General features: G+C 57.4%; 1 protein-coding gene across 1 annotated transcript; it reads right to left on the minus strand.

Moving 5' to 3' along the window:
• Positions 1-398: 398 nt before the first annotated feature.
• On the minus strand, positions 399-7643 carry NXNL2 (nucleoredoxin like 2). The gene is made up of 2 exons (XM_041733580.1): positions 7342-7643; positions 399-567 (listed from the first exon to the last, which is right to left on the minus strand). Exons 1-2 carry the CDS (start codon positions 7641-7643, stop codon positions 399-401), a joined length of 471 nt encoding a protein of 156 aa, XP_041589514.1.
• Positions 7644-19274: the final 11631 nt, after the last annotated feature.

Consider the following 19274-nt stretch of genomic DNA (forward strand, 5'->3'; position numbering starts at 1 on the left):
AGGTTTGCTTCGAGGAAGAAGGGGGTGAGGGCTCCGGGGAGGAGTCTCTTTATTAAAGCACGTGGGTTCCTCAGTTGTCCACATCGCTGACGTGAACTGAGTCCCTGATGGTGTCTCAGCAAGTCCATGACGTCCCCTGAAGAGCCAGTACAAACACCTGTTCCCCAGATTCCAATAGCTGGACATGAACCGGCTCAAGCGCTCAGGGAGAAAGCCTTGCTAAGCATGGTGCAAACACGTCCTGGCAGGTGCGGGAGGGCCCTGCTCCTGGGCCGCACAGTCCCCACCTGGGACTTCTGTGGGGACCCCAGCTCTGGGAGGCGGGCCACTCTCCCTGTCTCAGGCACAGGTTGCTGCAGCAGGTGTGCAGCCCCCCTGCCCGGGGCCGAGGCCCCACGTCATCCAGAGAAGTTCTGAAAGATGTTGGCTGCCTCCACCCAGTTCTGGAAGCAGGCCAGCCCCTGCTCCCGGATCTGCTTGCGCCCTTTGTCGGTGATGACCTCCCCGCTGGGCTTCACAACCACCAGCCTGGGGATGACCGAGATGTGGTACATGGTCCTCAGCTCACTGTGGAGAGAAGAGGCAGGGCCAGGTCAGCCAGAGACCGGGCAGGTGGCCACACGCACGACTGAGGTGACCAGGGCCTCCCCGACCCAGTGGACCCAGTGGACCCTCAGCGGCCGGTGCTAAGCCAGTGCTTTCCAGAGGACCATCCACAGGGAGAAGCCGCTCTGGGCCTGAGCTGCCCGCACCCTCGCCATGGCCGCCTGGGACCACACAGCACCCGAGACGTGGTGGCGAGTCTCAGAACATGAATTTTTCATCTCAGTTAATTTAAATTGAAGTAGCTACATGAGGCAGACATCTACCGTATGGGACATGCAATTCTAGACACACGAAGACCCCAACAAATTTACATCCCTCCTACATTCTAGATGTGGAAAAATACCAGGCACACACAGTGGTCAAAGATAGAACTCCGTGAGTTCTACATCAATGCAAAGCATGTGAGACTTTCTGCCCAGCAAACTCAAGGACACACTGATTATGACACATTTCGGGGTGCCTGGGTGGCTCCGCGGTTGAGTGTCTGCCTCCAGCTCAGGTCATGATCCCGGGGTCCTAGGATCGAGTCCCACATCGAGCTCCCACAGGGAGCCTGCCTCTCTATCTCTCATGAATAAATAAATAAAATCTTTTTTTAAAAAAAACAACATATGACACATTTCTTGGCTACTTTTTTCATCGTGTGCAACCCAGTGAGCAACCGTTTTACAAAAGTTCTTGTGTTCATCTAGGGAAAGGAGCATCCACCTTCTTGGCTCCTCCCCATAACCTTCACCTGGATTACTGTCCTCAGAATAGGGCAGCCGATGAAAATCCCTCCCTGTCTCCAAGGCCAGCCCCGGGCCTCCCAGTGACAGTAATCTACCCGAGTTCCCTCACTTGTCACCTCCAAGACTGTGAGTCTTCACGGAAGGACAAACGCATGTGAGACCCTCCTGTTACCAAATCTCCCCACAACATCTCCATCATGGCCCTCCTGCGGCTTTCCACACCCAGATCAAACACAAAAGCGCAAATCAAGCAGAAAAAATACATCCTACCTCCACCCAACAAAGAGACGGCCTTGTTTTCAGGCATCTGTGAGATAGTGATGAAACCAGCATGCTCTCCACCACAATGGGATCTCAATACAGTGCAAATAATCAATAGCACACAGACCATTTAATCGGACCCTAAAGTCACAGAAATTGGAAACCGATATGAAATAATTTTTAGAATGGGTTTAAAAACTAAATAACGGGGGATCCCTGGGTGGCGCAGCAGTTTGCTGCCTGCCTTTGGCCCAGGGCATGATCCTGGGGATCTGGGATCGAGTCCTGCGTCAGGCTCCCTCTGTGGAGCCTGCTTCTCCCTCTGCCTGTGCCTCTGCCCCTCTCTCTCTCTATGTCTATCATGAATAAATAAATAAACTCTTAAAAAAAAAACCTAAATAACCATATGTTACACATGGAACAGCAACACCAACTACAATGTAATTAAAAGAACTACACGGGATACACTCTGGAAGCCAAACCGTAGACTCCATTAGACACAGGAAGTTATGGCCTCAACACACTTTTCTGAACGACAAGCCTCCATGTAGACGAGCTGTGTCTACAGGCAAACACGGCCCATTGCAGCAGACACCAGGAAAGGCCTAGTGTGTGGGAGTTGCTGACAGACAAACCAAAGCTGGTTCCAGGGGGTAGCAATCAGAGCAGGGCCAGGGCTGCTCATGGAGAGGGAGACGCGGGAGCCTCAGGAATCAGGCGGTGGCCAGGCGTGGCCTGCGGTCACGGCTGTAACACCCCATGGCTGCCCTGAGCACTCCTTCCCCAAGGAAACCCACGCTCAGTGAGCCGCCACCCCAGCAGCTCCTGGAAGCCGGCCCACACAGCGTCCCTTGCACACTCATGTGAGGAGGGAACGAGGTCAGCTTGGTGCAGAAGTGATCACCGTCAGTGAGATGCACACTGAGGCTGACAAACCAACGCCCAGACACGGAGAGACCCCACAGGCCTGCACACACAGGGTGGGGGTGTGACCCGGGAGATGGGGAGGACATGTCCCCCTCCAAGGTTTGCAGACTCCTGCACAACCCCCAAAATCTGAAATGCCTAAGAAATCAGCTTTATCCCAAAGCATAAAACAAACACAAAGGAAAGAGGTCACCCAGCAGCCCTTGGCAGGAACCGGCCCGTGGCCCCCGGGCACTTTGTCCCCCAGCTCGGGCAGACGGGGTACATGGAGGCCTCCACTCTGGGCAGCACAGTGGAGCATGCAGCACGTACCGAGTCACAAATTCCCGCTGGGGCTGTGCCTCCCAGGGCCTGAGGCTGAGCCCCTAAGACTAAGGGGAGGCCTCGGGGGCTCCCGGAGGGTGTTGAGGGACCTCCCAGCGGAGCCCACGTGCATTCCTGACTCCGCATGTACACCCCTGCCGGCTCACCATGGCGCAGCATGTGCACAGCAGCACTGCTTTGGGCATAGCGGCCCCAGAGTAGCAGCAGTGCCAGGGAGCCTCCCGCCCCTGCCAACCTGCCCGTCTTCCAGGGCCTCCTGGGAGGGAGGCTGAGAACCATGCCTTTGACAGTTCGGGGCGTGGAGGCCTGCGCCTCGCTGCCCAGAACCCACAGCTCTGCCTTTCCTGGCATGAATCAGCTGAGGGACTCGGGCAAGCTGGACAGCCTCCCCCTGCCCCAGGGTCCTCGCCTGCACCTGGGGAAAACAGAACCCACCTCCCTGGGTTGCTGGGATGATGAGATGGTACATATACGTACAGCCCAGCTAAGGGATCAGCACACTAATGCTCAAAACATGCTGGCTGTTACTGATGGGGAGGCTCGCCCCCAAGTCCAAGTGGGCCAACCGTCCCATGCAGCACAGGGGGTGACACTAACCAGCACTGGAATAGGTACTGAGCACACTGAGAACCCATGAGACTCCCCAGAGCACCTGTGTGGGTGCTAGGAAAGAGGAAGGTGTGAGGGTGTGCAGCCTGAGACACAGCAGCCACTCTGCCACCCTGAGGAAAGACAGGATTTGCCAGGTGACAATGGGGCTGCAGCCTGAGCATGAAGCAGGCAGAGCAGAAAGCAGAGCCACGCAACGGGCCTCACTGGCCTCCCCGCTCCCTGGAGACCAGCAGGGTGTGTAAGTTCAGCTGATCTGATCAACAACCTTGACTATCCAAGCGCTGAGCTGTGGCCTCGTGAAATCAGCTCTGATGCCCAGGAGGGGGGCATGCAAGGCAAGCCAGGCTTAGGGGAGGGAGCTGGAGTCTGGAGTTGACATCTGCTCCAGGATATCTTCAGAGTCAGCCGCATAGGCCCTCCAGTCACCGCGCCCTGGCAGCCTGTGCCTGGGGACAACCGTAACCTTGGAGCCACCCGGAGGGCCATGGAAGCATCTCCACGGAAGCATCTCTGCCTCCTCTGGCACTGTCCCCCCAGGGAACTGGTGTGCCTTGGGGGGGGGGCGTACCCGGCTACTCCCTGCCCTCAGCACTGGTGAGGAAGCCCTCCCATCACCGGACACAGTGGACACAGCAGACACATTGGGTCCTCCTCCCTGGCACAACTCCTCCTGGGTTGCCATGGCAATTCTGGCTCCAGCCTCTTCCCATCCCTCGAGTCAGACACCCACCTAAGAAGCATCCCACAGGGCAGTCCGGGTGGCTCAGCGGTTTAGTGCCACCTTTCAGGCCAGGGCATGATCCTGGAGTCCCTGGATCGAGTCCCACATCGGGCTCCCTGCATGGAGCCTGCTTCTCCCTTTGCCTGTGTCTCTGCCTCTCTCTATCTGTGTTTCTCATGAATAAATAAAATCTTTAAAAAAAAAGAAAGAAAGAAAGAAAGAAGCAGCCCATAGGTGCCCTGAAGTGTCTGCCCCAACCCTAAGGACCACATTGGCGCTCCTGGCTGGGGATGGCGCTGGGTGCAAGAAGAGCACAGGAATGCCCCCAGGGCCCCAGGGGCTCGGAGGAGGAGTAGGGGCCACCAGGCGGGGACATGGGGGCTCCAGGGTCGAGGGTTTCCCACCTTTGGGAGTAGGAAAGGCATGGGGTGCTCCTGAACAGCAGCCGCCCAGTCTGGCCAGAACACAGGTGCAGAGGGGGTAAGAAGAGGCCAGGGCAGGACAGGGACTGAGCCCCCTGGGCAGGGGCCTGGGGAGCTGGGGTCGCCCTGGGGCAACCACACCTGCCTTCGAGAAGAGGAGGTGGGTTCTGGAGGCTGAGGCTGGGGGCATGGGTGAGAATATTCCCATGGTCCAGGGCCTAAGGGAGGGAAGTGGCAAGGAGGAGAAACTCAGACCTAGTGGATTCGGTGGCTATGGAGACAGGCTGAGTCAGGAGGCCCGGGGGAGCCCAAGCACCGGGCAAGGGAGAGGGCAGGGAGCACGGGCCCCTTGGCCCCACCAAGTGGACGGCTCTAACGGAGCCACCCTCCTCTTGAGACATGAAGCCACGGCCACCTGTCTCCTCTATCCTCCTCGCCCGGAGGCTGAGGCGTCCCGTCCACCTGGCCCACGGTGGAGGCAGCAGAGCCAGGGAGGACTGGAGGCAGAGGTTGGGGTGGGGAGGGTCACTGAGGCCTTGTGAGGGCCTGGAAGAGCCCACGGGGGCACTAGTGTTATTAAGAAACAACCAGAAAGTACATGAAAATCACCATTAAGTGGGTCTCGCACGCAGAGGCTGTCACTTGGGTGCCAGGCAAAGGTGAGGGAAGGCTCAAAGGACGCCCCATCCTCAGTGCTGCCCCCACATTCAGGCTGTGCGCTCCCTGCACACAGGCGCGGGCTGTGGGGATGGTGAGCAAGAGTGTGTCCAGGCAGAGGGTGTTGTGGCCCTGAAGCCATCTGGCTCCCAGCCGTGCTCTGGGCACCCCCCTGGGGCTCTCAGGTGAAGCCTCCTCCTCCTCCTCCCAGGACTCGGTGGTCAGCAGTCATCCAGCGGGTGGCCACTGACCATGATGGCCCACCGGGCCCAGGCAGCCGCTGTCCTGGCTGCACTTCCCCAGGGTGCACTTGCTTCGGGAACCTTCCCAAAAGGCCGCCTGCATGCAGCCTGCATTCCCTAGTTCTCCATGCTGGTGGCAGTTTCCGGGTTGTTACAACCTGATTCTGAGTATCCAGGTGGACTGAGTGGAACTTAGGGCACAGGTCCAAATATTCCCATGGAACAGCCTACTTCCGAGCACAGAATCACAAGGAGAGCCCATGAGGGGCCGTTTAGAAAGCAGAAGGACAAGGAGCTCCCCTCTCCAGAAAGAAAACCAATGCTGGAATCTTCCAGAGACCAGGCTGGCCACCTGGCCCTGGGCTGTTCAGCTGCCTGCAGTAGACGCAAGGCTTTGCCTGCATCACAGGAACAGCGGAGGAGCCTGGCCGCACCCTCCCCACCCCCACCTTGGGGCCAGGAGCTGCTGGGCTGAGGCTTGGGTTTCCTGGAGCCCCCCATCTCTCCTGGGAGGAAGAGGAAACACCAGAGCAGAAAGTCAGGTTCTTCCTCGGCGCCCCACAACACATCTGTGAAATGGGCACACTACCACCACCACGGCTGCAAACTTGGGCCCCCACACCTCACAGGGCGTCCTGACTGTGGGCTGGGAAATGCCTCGCCTACACCCCCCATTGCAGCACCCAAAGTCCCAGAGCTGGCCGCCTGGATCCTCCGCCCGACGCCCAGCACGGCCACCCGGTCACTTTCAAAGCAGAGTGTGTTGCTTCAACAGCTGCACAGAACTTGGGAGCTGAGCACGTCAGAGGCATTTGGCTTCTGCCTCTTGGGGAGACCCTGCGGTGAATCCGTGGCCTGAAACCCCCTGAGTCCTCCTCACTAGGTTGCCACGTTGGTTCATTTCCACTGCTGTGCACAGCAACCACAGTAGGACTCTCCTGGGGCGCGGGCTCCTCCGGGGAGGCCCGAGGCTCCGCTCCCCCTTGGTATCACCCACCCCTGTGTCTGTGGGGAGGACCACTCGCCTCCGGACCTGTCCAGGGTCGGCTGCCGTTTCTAACTGTCCACAAGGACTGTGGTCAGGATGGTAGAGCGGACGGTGTGTGTGTGTGTGTGTGTGTGTGTGTGTGTGTGTGTGTGTGTCACTCTGCGTCTGAGTAATAGCCCCCAGAGAAATGAGAAACATGCCCCGTCACTCACACCCAGAAACCCACTCCCCATCCATTACAGGGATGCGGGTACCGCACCTTGTGAAGCGCAACACACACCCAAGGCTGGAGGCTGTCCCCGCAACACAGACCCCAGCATACAATCCGAGCCCTGCCACACGCCTGTGCCCCTGTGCTCTCCCTCTCCCCCTCCCCCGCCCACCTCCTTTATCCTACCTTCTCTGTTTCTCTGTCCTCCCTCCTCCATCCCACCTCCTCCCTCCTCCCCCCCTCTCAGGCGGGTCCCGCTCCCCTGGGTGAGCTCCCCTAGGTGAATTTTCGAGGCGCCCAGCATGAACTCCCCTGCAGCCCAGCAGTTTGGAAATCCCGGGGGAAGCGGGTTCCTCTGGCCTTGGGGTCCCTGCCCCCACGTCCCGGTGCGCCCGGCAGCGCACGGAGGATCCCCAGCTCCGACCCGAGCCCCCCGCCCCCCGCCCGCCCCGGCCCGGCCCGGCCCCTCCGCGTTCAGCAGCCGCGCTGGTCGGGAACGCAGAGCCCCGAGGCCGGCCCGGCCCCCAGGCCCGGGGACGCGGCAGCCCCGCCGGACCCACGGGGAGGCTGGAGCCGGGAGCCGCGAGGACGCGCGCGGGAGCGGCCAGTCCGGGGCGGGCTCTAGCTCCGCGCACTCACTGCCGGAGCGGGTCGTGGAAGGGCAGCGCCAGCCAGGCGCCGTGCAGGCGGCGCATGAAGTCCAGCATCTCCCGCGCGCTGCCGTCGGCGGACACGAACACCACCTGGAAGGGCGCGGGCCGCCGCGCCTGGGCCAGCAGCTGGGCGTGGAAGCGGCGCAGCAGCGGCGTGAAGTCGCGGCTGGACGCGCACCCGCCCGCGGCGAAGTACAGCGCCACCACCTTGTTCTGCAGCGCGGCGTCCGCCTCCACCCACGCGCCGTCGCGGGTCAGCAGGCGCCGGCCGCCCAGGACGTCCACCATGGCCGGGGCGGGGCGGGCACCTGCGGCGGACACCTGCGGCGGACACCTGCGGGCGGGCACCTGCGGCGGACACCTGCGGGCGGGCACCTGCGGGCGGGCACCTGCGGCGGACACCTGCGGGCGGGCACCTGCGGCGGACACCTGCGGGCGGGCACCTGCGGGCGGGCACCTGCGGCGGACACCTGCGGGCGGGCACCTGCGCGCGGACACCTGCGCGGCGCGGGGGGCGGGGATGCAAATAGATGGTCACGTGCGCTGCCCGGGCTGCGCGGGGACCTGGGCCCCCAGTGGCTGCTCGTCCCGGCCTCGGCCTTGGGGGGTCAGGGGCGGGCGCCCCGGGGACTGGAGGGACATTCGCAGACACCTGCGACCCAGAAGCAGCGGCCGCGGCGGCAGCTCTGGCCCCCAGGAGGCCGCCCCCCCCGGGAGCTCCGAGCTCGTCGGCTCTCCGGCCCGCCCCTCGCCACCCTGCGCCCCCGGCCGGCCCCGCCCCGCCGCGCCCCGCCCCGCCCCATCCATCCCCAACCCCGTGCCACCGCGCTCCCCTGCGCCCCGGGTCGCCACTTCTTCAGCTCTCCCCACCCCGCGCTCCCGCCCCGAGCATCCAGGCGGCCCAGGAGGTGACAGTATTGACGGAGCAGGCGCGCTGGAGGCCCTGGGGAAGCAGCAAAGTCGTCTCAGCTCTGCCTGGGCAGGGTGCGAAGCGGCGGGGAGCAGAATTCAAGGACTTAGGTGCGGGCGAAATGGGCGCCCCACGCCGGGGGATGCACCTGCCGCAGGGACACGCCGGGGGATGCACCTGCCGCCGGGACGCAGCGCCCGGCCGAGCGTCTGTCCAGAGGGTCTGGGGGACCCGTGCTGCCCCCAGCAGCGCGCTGCCGACGCCTAGATTCGCTGTGGAAGCGTAAGATCTGGGGAACGGGAGAAAAAAGTGGAGAGGGGGCCCTTGCTTGTGTGGAAGTCTGACTTTTATCAGAACGGAATGCCCCTGAATTCTAAATGTCGCCAAGACTATTCCGACCTGTTTGGCCTCTTTTTTCTTATCTCAACAGTGAGCAAAGTAGGGAACATTCCTTTTAGTGACACCCTCCCACGGGGACATGTCCAGCTACTGGTGTAAATACTGTCTAGTGCTATGGGAGCCTTCCTGCGACCCTGTGTGCACCCGGGTGGCTCTGCTGGGAGGGGACATCTGGGGACACCCCCCCTCCCCAGGGGACCCTCCTCAGCCTGTCTGAGTGTGTGTGTGTGAAGGAAGGGACCTGTGCTCCAGAGCTCCTGCAGAGAAGAGCAAGGGACCCCGGGCCAGTACAGCTCATGCACCTGCAGCACCAGGCTTCCCGGGACTCCTCAGGGCCCTTCCTGTCACATGAGCCTGTGTCTCTGGCCACCACCCCATCCCACTGGCCGCTCCTTAAGATGGGATGGGGCTACAGGTGCCATGAGAGGGAAGCCCAGCACCCTCTCCAGCCTCTGCTGGGACCAATTCTCCTACACAACTTCCTCCAGCCAACGCAAGAACATCCACAAGTGGAGTCCTAGAAGCCGGATTTAGTGACCTCTAATCCCAGCTGGGACGCAGTGACAGTTCATTCTGGAAGCCCTCCTGGGCATGTATGGAGGGGGCATGTACCAACGCTCCTGAGCACAGGCATCAGCTAATCTGATTTGTGTGCCCTAGATAATCACAGCCCAGCAGGACAGTGCTCCCCGTCCTCGTCCTCGGGCTTGTGAGCAGCCAGGCGAGGGCCTTCTTGGGCCTGCCCTCCACACCCTGCTGCCCCAGAGCCGTCTCCCTGCCCTTTGCCATCCTCTGAACAGTCCATGACCTCTGTCCCACCCTACCACCCATGCCCACCCAAACTGAAGCACGGTCTTCTCTGCACTTCCTCCTCTGGGGACCACACTCCCCTGAGACTCCCCAGAGCCCTCCCCTGGCAGTCTTAGCAAGGAATCCAGCGAAGTTATCCCCCCTCCTTGGGCGGATCGCCCAGCCTACATTCAGCAACAATCCCCTGCCCTTGGGGTCTCATCTCTGCGGCTTGGGGGCCCCTGGCCCCAGCGCATTCTCTCAGTGGGCCATTAACCCCAACCCCGCCTGTATCCAGAGTGGAGCTTAGCTCCCTCCCCCTCCTCCCCACAGGAGGACTGCGCAAAATCTGCCCGCTGCCCTCAGCCCTGGCTCTGCCTCCCCGCAGCTCACTGACCAAGGGCAGAACGTTTGCAGAGCGACTGCAGAACGCCGGCCGCCGGCCGCGCACAGGGTCTTCAAAGCCTCCCCGGGGAGAAAGCTACGGTAGGATCCCGGCTCCGCCAGCCTTCGTTAGCGCGTAAGCTCCCCGCGCGTGGGGCCAGCGTGCAGGCTCCGGGCGTGTGGGGACCAGGCTGCTCCTCAGGAGATGGCATGTTCTGAGCGGGAGTACTGGGGAAGCCCGGGCCAGCGTGCCTGGCGCCCACCCTGCCCTCGGACGCCACACGCAAGCTGCTCCTCCGTGCCAGCGGCTGGGCCACTGGACGTGAAACTGACTTTTTCTTTTCACTACAAGGCGCACACGGGAGGACAATCCGCTTATTTCCACCGCTGCGTGGGAACGCAGAACGATCTCCAGGGAAACTTTCTACTCTGATCAGCGCCGCAAACAAATTAGACATCCCAGTGTGCAAATACCACTGTCTGCAGTTCCTGGCTTCAGGTAGTCACGCTGGGGTCGTTTTCCCGTATTTAAATATTTGTTCCTAGGGAATGATAGTGTGAAGTCTTCAGGACTCATTTTCTTTTTTTTTTTTTAATGTATTTGAGGGGCCCCTGGGGGTATCAATCGTGGAGTATCTGCCTTTGGCTCAGGTCGTGATCCCAGGGTCTGGGGATGGAGTCCCCCGCAGGAGAATCCCTCTGCCTGTGGCTCTGCCTCTCTGTGTCTCTCATGAATAAATAAATGAGATCTTTCAAGAATTAAAATAATTTTAATCACATGAGACAAAAGCTCCATGCTATGCATGATAGTCTGAAAGTGCTGGACCTGGCGAGGCCCCAAGGCTTCCCATGGCTGACCCCATCCTCCCTGCCTGCCACCCTCCAGGAGGTGCTGGGGCAATCCAAACACTTCCTTCCCCACCTCCCTCCCCAGTGCCTGCCCAGGGAGATGGAAGGCCCTCCCTGGAATGGTATATCATTTCCCCAACAGGAGGGGAACAAGAGCCCTTGCCTGGTGCTACCCCTTCTCCCTGACTTTGGATGCTAAGCAAGGACGTGATGCCTGGAGCTGCTGCAGCCACCTTGAGTCTGTGAGGAGTAAGTCAAGAAAATTTTGGAGACACCTGCCTCATCCTCTGACATCAGCAGCTCCTGAAGCCCAACCAGCATTACGGTCCCCTGGAGGCTTACAGGTGGTTTGTGAGAAGAATAACCCCGAATTTCAGCAGTATTCAGAGTCTGTTTTGCAGGACACTGGGAGGCCCGTTCAGATGGCTTGCAGGGTGGAAACTGTTTTCATGATGACACGGGGACGGTATCTGCTTTCTCAGGTGTGTTGGCATTGGCACTGATGGTGCACAGGGAGCAGTGGGAAAATGCTGGCACAACCTGAATCGGGCCAAGTGGCACCAAACCATCCTTAGCGGTCACCATCTTATCTCCTTATGCGCATTCCCAGTGAAAAAGCCAATTTTACTTCATGTTGATGATGACACTGTAGAAGTTAATGATTGTGCACACTGTTCTTCAAACTTAAAAGGGCCCCGGCAGGACGCTTCTCGGTGTGGCCTCAGGATGGCGGAAGGCTGCAGACACGCAGGCTGTACATTTCCCAGCAGCCACTGAGCGGCCAGCAGAGGCCAAGCTCCAGTCCTGATGAGGGTGTAGAACCCAGCCCTTAACCTAAGGGGGGGTAGGGCATCGACCATGTGTACCTGATGCTTGACATCAGGCCCCTCTGACCTAGGGGGACCCCTGGACCCCCCCAGGCCACCGCTGCCTAGAGACAGACGCACATCCACCTACCCAGCCACCTCCTTCATCTGTGCTCCTCCCCGTCTGCCCTGAGCCCAGTGCCCAGCCTGCTCCCCCAGCCTCACCGTCCCTGCACTGTGTCTGACCCCGATGCTACCTGTGTGACCCTCCCCCTGGCAGGAGAGGTGACCACATCCCCTCCATGTCATCATCTCATGACCCACTGGCCCCAGCACTCCTGAACAATGACACCTACCCTGTGAAACACCTATCTGTGCCTGCATGTGTGCAAGTGTGTGGAAGCGTGTGACAGTGGGCATGTGCACGCGCAGCCCATGATCCGGCAACCGAACCCTTGCCTCGGGTGCCCCAGGAGCCCCCTGTGCCGCACCCCCGCCACCGCCTCAGCCCCGGAGCACCCCACTCCCTGCAGCAGAGGTGCGCTCGCAGGGTGGCCAGGGTGGTGCCCGGAGCTTGGGGCCCTCTCTGGAGGGGGGTCCCACCTGCCCCATTCTCGAGAGGCACCCTGTCTCTCTGCAGCCTGTGGCCCCACCCCCGTGCATGAACCCAGTGACCTTGGCTCTTGTGTCCCACTGTCCGTCCTGTTTCAGTAAAACCGGCTCCGGAACAGGGAACACACAAGGCCCACACAAGGGCCGCGGAGAATTGTGCGTGGGTGTGGAGGGGGCTCTGCGGACACGGAAATGTCCTCCTCCCTCCATGCGGCCCTTGAGTAAAACCCCGTGTGCTGCAACTGTCCAGGACTGGATGGTTCTGTCGCTCATCATGTTGCCGTGTCCCCTCCCTCCCCATCCCCGGGGACTCCACTTAGGGCTCCATGGTTTCCTAAGGGCCAGACTGACCCAGGGCCCCCTCCCTGGGGCTTGGAATCAGGCACCCCCCTCACCCCACATCTCCTGTCATGTTTGGGTAACGTCAGGGGGCCCAAGCTGTGGATGGCAGCGCCAACACTCAGGCGGGGACCTCGCTTGGTCTCACACGCGCCCAGGCCAACCTGGAGCCCCCCAGGGAAAGTTGTGGATCAGGAGAAAACCGTGAAATTGCTGGGCCTGCTCATCATCTTAATCGTCATCTTAGCGACACCCGGCACAAGGCTATGACCCCAGAGACCAGAGGGCACCCGCCGTTAAGGAAGATCCTTCTGAGTCTTCAGTAACGAGGTCACAAGTCTAGGTGCATGTAAGTTCTTGGCCAGAGACATCTCCCAACCTGGGCGCTGTAGGGCCGTGGATGCACCGCTCCTGTTTTGATTCTGTAGCTCACCTTTGGGTTTATGATTTTCCTGTAAAATATGGGTTTATGATTTTCCTGTAAAATATGGAGTTCCTAATACGAACAGCCGCGGGATCTGACCCAGGTTGCCAGGCAGCCCTGCTGCAGCTGCCCTCTGGCCTCGGCCCCCAACCACTCACCGGCTTGGGGCTGTGGGCAGGGCCGGGGGTCCCTCGGGTGTCCAGCGGCCACACGAGGAGGGAGGGTGCAGGGCAACTGTTGGGGCAGACGTGACTGGAGCCAGCACGTGGCGCACGGCCTGGCACACTCTGAGAGGAGGGCACGCTGTCTCCTTGCAAGCCTGTCAGGCCGGGGACCTGCTGGGATTCGGTTCCATCCCCAGGTACAGCTGCTGAAATCTGCTTACCTTTCTCCTTTTTATAGAGAAATCGCACAGCAGCCTTTGGTTTGCCGCTGAGAGCCTGTGGCTAGGGATGCCGGCTAGGGGCAGTGTCCCCGTCACACAGTGGGCCAACTGCTCATGGCCGGCTGCCTAGTGCAGCCTCCGGCTGAGCAGGTCACAAGCTTGCTCCCTCTGAAACCGTCTCTCACCACAGTGGACAGGGGCTAGGGGGGGGCACTGGACAGGTCACCCCCGCCGAGCAGCCACAGAGGATCCCACACGGAACAGGAACACAGGTCACTGGAAAACCCACAGTTGTCCCCTCCTCCCTCCAGGAAACGCTGCAGGACCTTCCTCCCCGCGCTGGGTCTCTCCTGTTTTCAGAGCAGCCCCCACATGAGCTCACACACACACACTCTCACATGAGCTCGCACATGCACGCAGACGCAGTCACACACAAACACACACACGCAGAGCTCACACACATATGCATACCCACATGCACATGCACGCACACGGAGCCTCAGCTCTAAGGAAGGTGGGCAGCAGCTGCGTCTGCAAGGGCAGAGGGGCTTCCCTGCCAGGATAAAAAGCATGAAAACACAGGAGACACTGCCCTCATGCTACCAGCTGAAACAGGGCAGCTGTGCAGACCCAAGCGATTGGCTTCAGGGCATGCGTCCAGCTGGCCCTCTGGTGGGTGTGGGGCCACAGCAGCAGCGGGGCCTCAGCGGGTGAGCTGCTGGGGAGCCTCCAGCAGGTCCTGGGAGGAGGCCCTGCAAGCCGGTCTCACTGAACACCCAAGAACGTTGGGGGTGGGATGGTGGGGAGGGCCGCCCTGGCCACAGGCCCCCAACAGCCACAACCCACTCCATGTCCCACAGGACGGAAGACCTTCCTGGTAAAGGAGAGACACCCTCCCCTCCACAGGGGACTCTCGGGGTCACCAGCCCCACCCCACTGATGTGCATACACACCCCCTGGACCTCCTGTCACCGGGAGGCAAAGATGCTGCTCCTCAAGGTCGTGGGGTACCCTTCTGCCCCACAGTTAAGGCCACCACCTTCACCCAGAAGCCTCCTGCACCCAGCGGCGGGGTCGGCCTTCCTCACTCAGCCCCACGGTGTGGAGCCCGCTCTCCGTCTAGTCTTCCCTCGTCAGGACAGGCACGTAGGCGGATTCACAGGCTGCGGCGGCCTCCAGGTGCTCCCCCAGGCTAGTGTCTGTGCTCTCAGGCTGCCTGGCATGCTCCAGCCGGCAGGAACATGCCCCACATCCCTCTGGGGCCCACAGACAACATGCCCACACCTGGCTCACGGGTTTTCTGCACACGAGTGCCTTAGGTTGTCTACGTGGATTCCCCAGGAACCTCCCACCGTCCTCTGTGTGAAGTCTGTGTTAACGTCCTGGGAATGAGCTACAGCCAGCCCAGCAGCGGGCAGCCGAGGCGCAGCTTTCACCTTCCCTAGTGACCTGCCCTTCCCTAGTGACTCGGACACCAAGCAGCTTCCCTGGGTTTCCTGGCCCTTGTGGACCTTCTCCAGGAGACCGTCCACGGCTCCTTCCCTTTCTCACTTGGGTTGTCCTCTTGTTGGAGCTCCTTCCACATTCTGGGCACCAACCTTCCACCACCCAGACACAGCCGCATCTGCACCTTCCCTCACTTTATCAGCAGGTGCTTACGAAGTACGCACTTCAACCCTGATGAAGCCTTATGTGACGTCACCTGCCTTTGTGGACTGTGCTTTGGGGGTCCCACGGGAGGTTCCACAACCCCAGCGTCATGAAGACTCTTGCCTAGGATGTCCTGTGGGTTTCCATGCTAGCTCTTACTTCCAGGCTCACCCATGGTCCACTCTTTAATATTCGTATATAAAGGGTCTAAATCCATGTTTTTGCATGTGGACATCGAATTCCTCCAGCCTGGCATGCAGGAAGGACCATGAGGTGCCGTGGCACCTCTGAGCAAGGTTGGCTGACCATGAGTGGAGGCAGGTTTTGGGACTCTCCTGTGTTTCTGAGTCAGAGCCTTATACCAGCACCACCCTACCTTGGGTCTATCTTACCACACATTTACAGAAAGCTCTGACATCAGAACTTACCCAGATTTTCAACAGTCTTTTGAGTATTTGGAGCCCTTTTGTACATCCATAAAAATTTTAGGCAGCTTGCTTACTTCTGCAACAAACTGGCCAGCTTTCCGGGAGAGATGGCCACAGTAATGAGGACTCTTCCAATCCACAAACATGAAATTTCTCAGTGTTCATCTTCGGGGCATAATCTTGCTTTTATTAAATTTATTCCCAAGTAGTATAACCTTTCCGATGCAGGAGTGGAGGGAATTAACTTCACTTGAGATCACTCGTACTGTACATTGAGACGTAGATGACTTCTGCATAGAGATCTATGGAACCACTTTGCCGAGTTCGTTAGATCTCAAGTTTTTTGTGTGTGTTTCCCTTGGGATTTTTGACACAGAATCATGTCACCTGCAAATAAGGATGGTTTTATTTCTTTCTTTCCTATCTGACTGCAGCAGTACAATGTTGAGAAGTGATGAGAGTGGAGGCCCTTGACATTCCTAATCCTATGGGAAGCCAGGTACAATGACACCTATAGATTTCTTAAAAAAAAAAAAAAAAAAAAAAAAAAGATTTTAAGTCATCTACACATCTGACACGGGACTCAAAACTCACGATCTTGAGATCAAGAGTCACCTGTGTTCCCTACAGAACCAGCCAGGGGCCCCGGCTATAGATTCTTCTCAAGGAGGCCCTTCATCAGGTTGAGAAATTGCTTCCTACTCCACGTTCCCCGAGTTTTTGTTACAAACAGCTATCACATTTGGTCAAATAATTTCTTCCCCTCTAGAGCGGATGTGCACCTTCTGTCCTCCACTTGCTAATGTGGTAGACACATACATTGGTTTTCTGATATTAAACCTCACTTGGCTGTGCACCTCAACTCTTCTATACAGACACACCTCATTTTATAGCACGTCACAATTACTTTTTTTTTTTTTTTTAATCAAAGGTTTCTGGCAACCTTGCCAGAATGTCTGTCGGCATTTCCAACGGCATTGGCTCATTTCCTATCTATGCAACACGCTTTGGTGATTCTTGCAGTATTTCAAATTTCCTCATTATATTTGTTACGGTGATCTGTGATCAGTGATGAGGGTTCCTTCAAAACTCAGATAAGAGCATTTTTTAGCAATTAAGTATTTTTCAATTAAGGTACATACATATTTCTAGACACAATGCAACTGCACATTTCACAGACTAGGTGTAGTGCAAACATGACTTTTAGATGTACAGGAAACCAAAAAATTCACCTGATTTGCTGTACCGTGACACCGCTTTCTCTGGGAAAGAAGCCCACAGTGTCTCGGAGGTGTGCCTGCGCATTGCTGGATTTGTTAACGAGTCTCCACGAGTCCACAGAACTTCCAAAGGACACTTCCTGGTCCACGGTCCCCTCCTCCTGGTTCTGTGTGGCTCAGAGCACACAACTGGCAGGCATCCCCCATTCTCTTTCCTGACACCGTGAAAGACACACATTACTTACTTCTGCACACGTTCAGTGGCATCACCACCAAAGCCATCCACTCCTTGGCTTTTTGTTTCAACATCTCTCCTTGTCACAGGCCTTCTGATATTCCCCACTGTGTCTGCCCACCTGTCTCGGCCATTTGTACCCAAGACCTTCCCACCTCCCTGGAGTCATCCAGCATGTGGCATGAAGCTGTGCACGTATTTCCTCACAACCCTTATAACTTCTGTAAAGTTGGTGGTAATGTCTCCTCTTTCATTCCTGACGATGGCGATCTGTGTCACCTCTGTCATTATAGCTAAAAGTGTGCCAAACTCATGTATCTTTTCAAAGAACCAACTAGTTTTTGGTTTCATTGATTTTTTTCAATTATCTTTCCTTTCCTGTGTCATGGTTTTCATACTAATCTTTATTCTTTCCTTCTGTTTGCTTTGGATTTATTTTGTTCTTTTGCTAGTTTTTTGAAGGTAGAATTTTAGATTCCTGACTTGAAATCTCTTCGGTATTTACAGCTGTAAATCTTCCTGTGAGCACGGGTTTGCTGCATCTCATAAATTTGATTACACTGTGTTGTGATTAACACTAGGAAGTAATATTCTATTTACAAACACCTCTTTAATGACCAATTACGGTTTTTGCTAAAGTCAAACTCCAAGAAAGTATCAAGGAGTTTAATATAAAACATAGGTTGTCGGTTAACTAATCCAAGCTCTGTAGTACATGTACTGAAAGGAAATAGGGCAGCATCTCACAGTCTCTCTTCCTTTTTCTCTGCACATAGTCCCAGAAGCCAGCTGATGAGAACTTTGTGCAAAGTACACAGGGATATGCTTGGTACTAAGCCGCTGCACAATCTATGTCCTAACCCAGATGGTCTGTGGACTGAGTTCCAGCCTCTTAAGGACAAACATGAATTCTGTGGAACACACAGCTGAGATGGTTACTTGGTGAAACTCTAAGACTACACAACAAATGCTCTGTGATACTATTATTCTGTTCCCATAATTAAGCAGTGGTTTCTTGTAATAAATAATACGTATCTTCCAAACTTACAAAACATCATCTTCCAAAGTTGCATTAACATGAGATGACGCAAGAGCATCTTGCAAGTAGAAGTCATTTTGTGCAAAGCACTGCTCAGGCCTGCAGGTTTCCCTCGTGTGTTGTTCTAAAACGTAGTGGGTGTCCTTTCTGGAAGAGAATGGAGCTATCTAGAAGGAGTTACATTTCACTTCAGATGGAGCCACCAACATCATTAGGGTGCTGACACTGGAGGGCCAAACTTCGCCCAGAAGGCATTCCTGAAAGGCAGCAGGAGACCAGGGCCACCTGGCGGAGGTCACAGACGGCCCATGGCCTGGCTCGCAGATGGCAGAACAGACATGCCACACGCTGACAATCTGAGCAACCAACCACAGAAAGCATTCCTAGAACTCCAAACGCAACTTTAACCATTTCCAGGATCCCAACATCCTCTAAGAGTAAGATTCTTGTATTGACGTAAAACGTAATCTGGAGGTTTAAAACAGAAAACTCAGGTCACAGTCAATAGAAATGTAAAAGCTATTTTCTCATCACCCCAGAAATCCAGCTCTGCAAATAGGAACAAAAACCCCACGACTTTCATGAAACCCTGAGCCCCAAGACAGCAAGTCTCCGAGGTGAGCGCAGCACACCACCCTGGGTTTGGAGAGGTGTTTCCTTAGACTACAGTTTCCTGGGCCCAAATCAGCACCTGAAGCCCAGGAACCTGCATTCCCAGTGCATCTCACCCAGGCCTCAGCACATCCTGAGGCCAAGTTTCACAGCGCACCCAGGAACGCTAGCCCAGGGGGTTAGCATCTCATTCCTCTTACTGACCATTAATGATTATTCACTTCTAAGGACTCTCAGACTGACAAAATCTGCAGGCAGTGAATTCCTATTTCTTGGCTCTCATCCCAGAGCCATGTCAGATGCCAAGGAGAAAGGACATAAAAGCCACCTTTTAGAGACAGAAGGCAGCCACAGTTTTCTAGAAGGGCTTAGCTAGGCTTCTGACAACCATGTTCAGTGGCCTATGGAAAAAGTGCGTTTGGCATGGACAGCACAAGGGAGATGAAAGCAGCCCCATCCACTGGCACGCCGCTGCCTCGCATGGTGCTTGCTGCTTGGCCACCTGCTCTGACATGCAGCCTGGGGCCCACTGGCCACTCTCTGCAAGCCGTGGTCAGCACAGCGTGGTGGCGAGGTGCGGGAGCAGTGAGACCCCCACCGCTCCCCAGGACCTCTCAGAAAGAAGCCCCACGTCACAGGGCGGACACGCTCCCACGTACCACAGCAAGCCACACCTGCACACACCGCTCCGCAGTGACAGGCGCAGATGGCCATGGCCCGCAGCTCTAAGTCCAGCACAGCCACATGGGGCTGGGATCTGGTGTTTCTCCTCATAGACCCTGACTGCCACCAGCAGGGCCATTCTAGGGTGAACAGCTATGTTCAGGAACAGCACCAT

This window comes from Vulpes lagopus, chromosome 2 (assembly GCF_018345385.1).
Source record: "Vulpes lagopus strain Blue_001 chromosome 2, ASM1834538v1, whole genome shotgun sequence".
NCBI classification, from domain to species: domain Eukaryota; kingdom Metazoa; phylum Chordata; class Mammalia; order Carnivora; family Canidae; genus Vulpes; species Vulpes lagopus.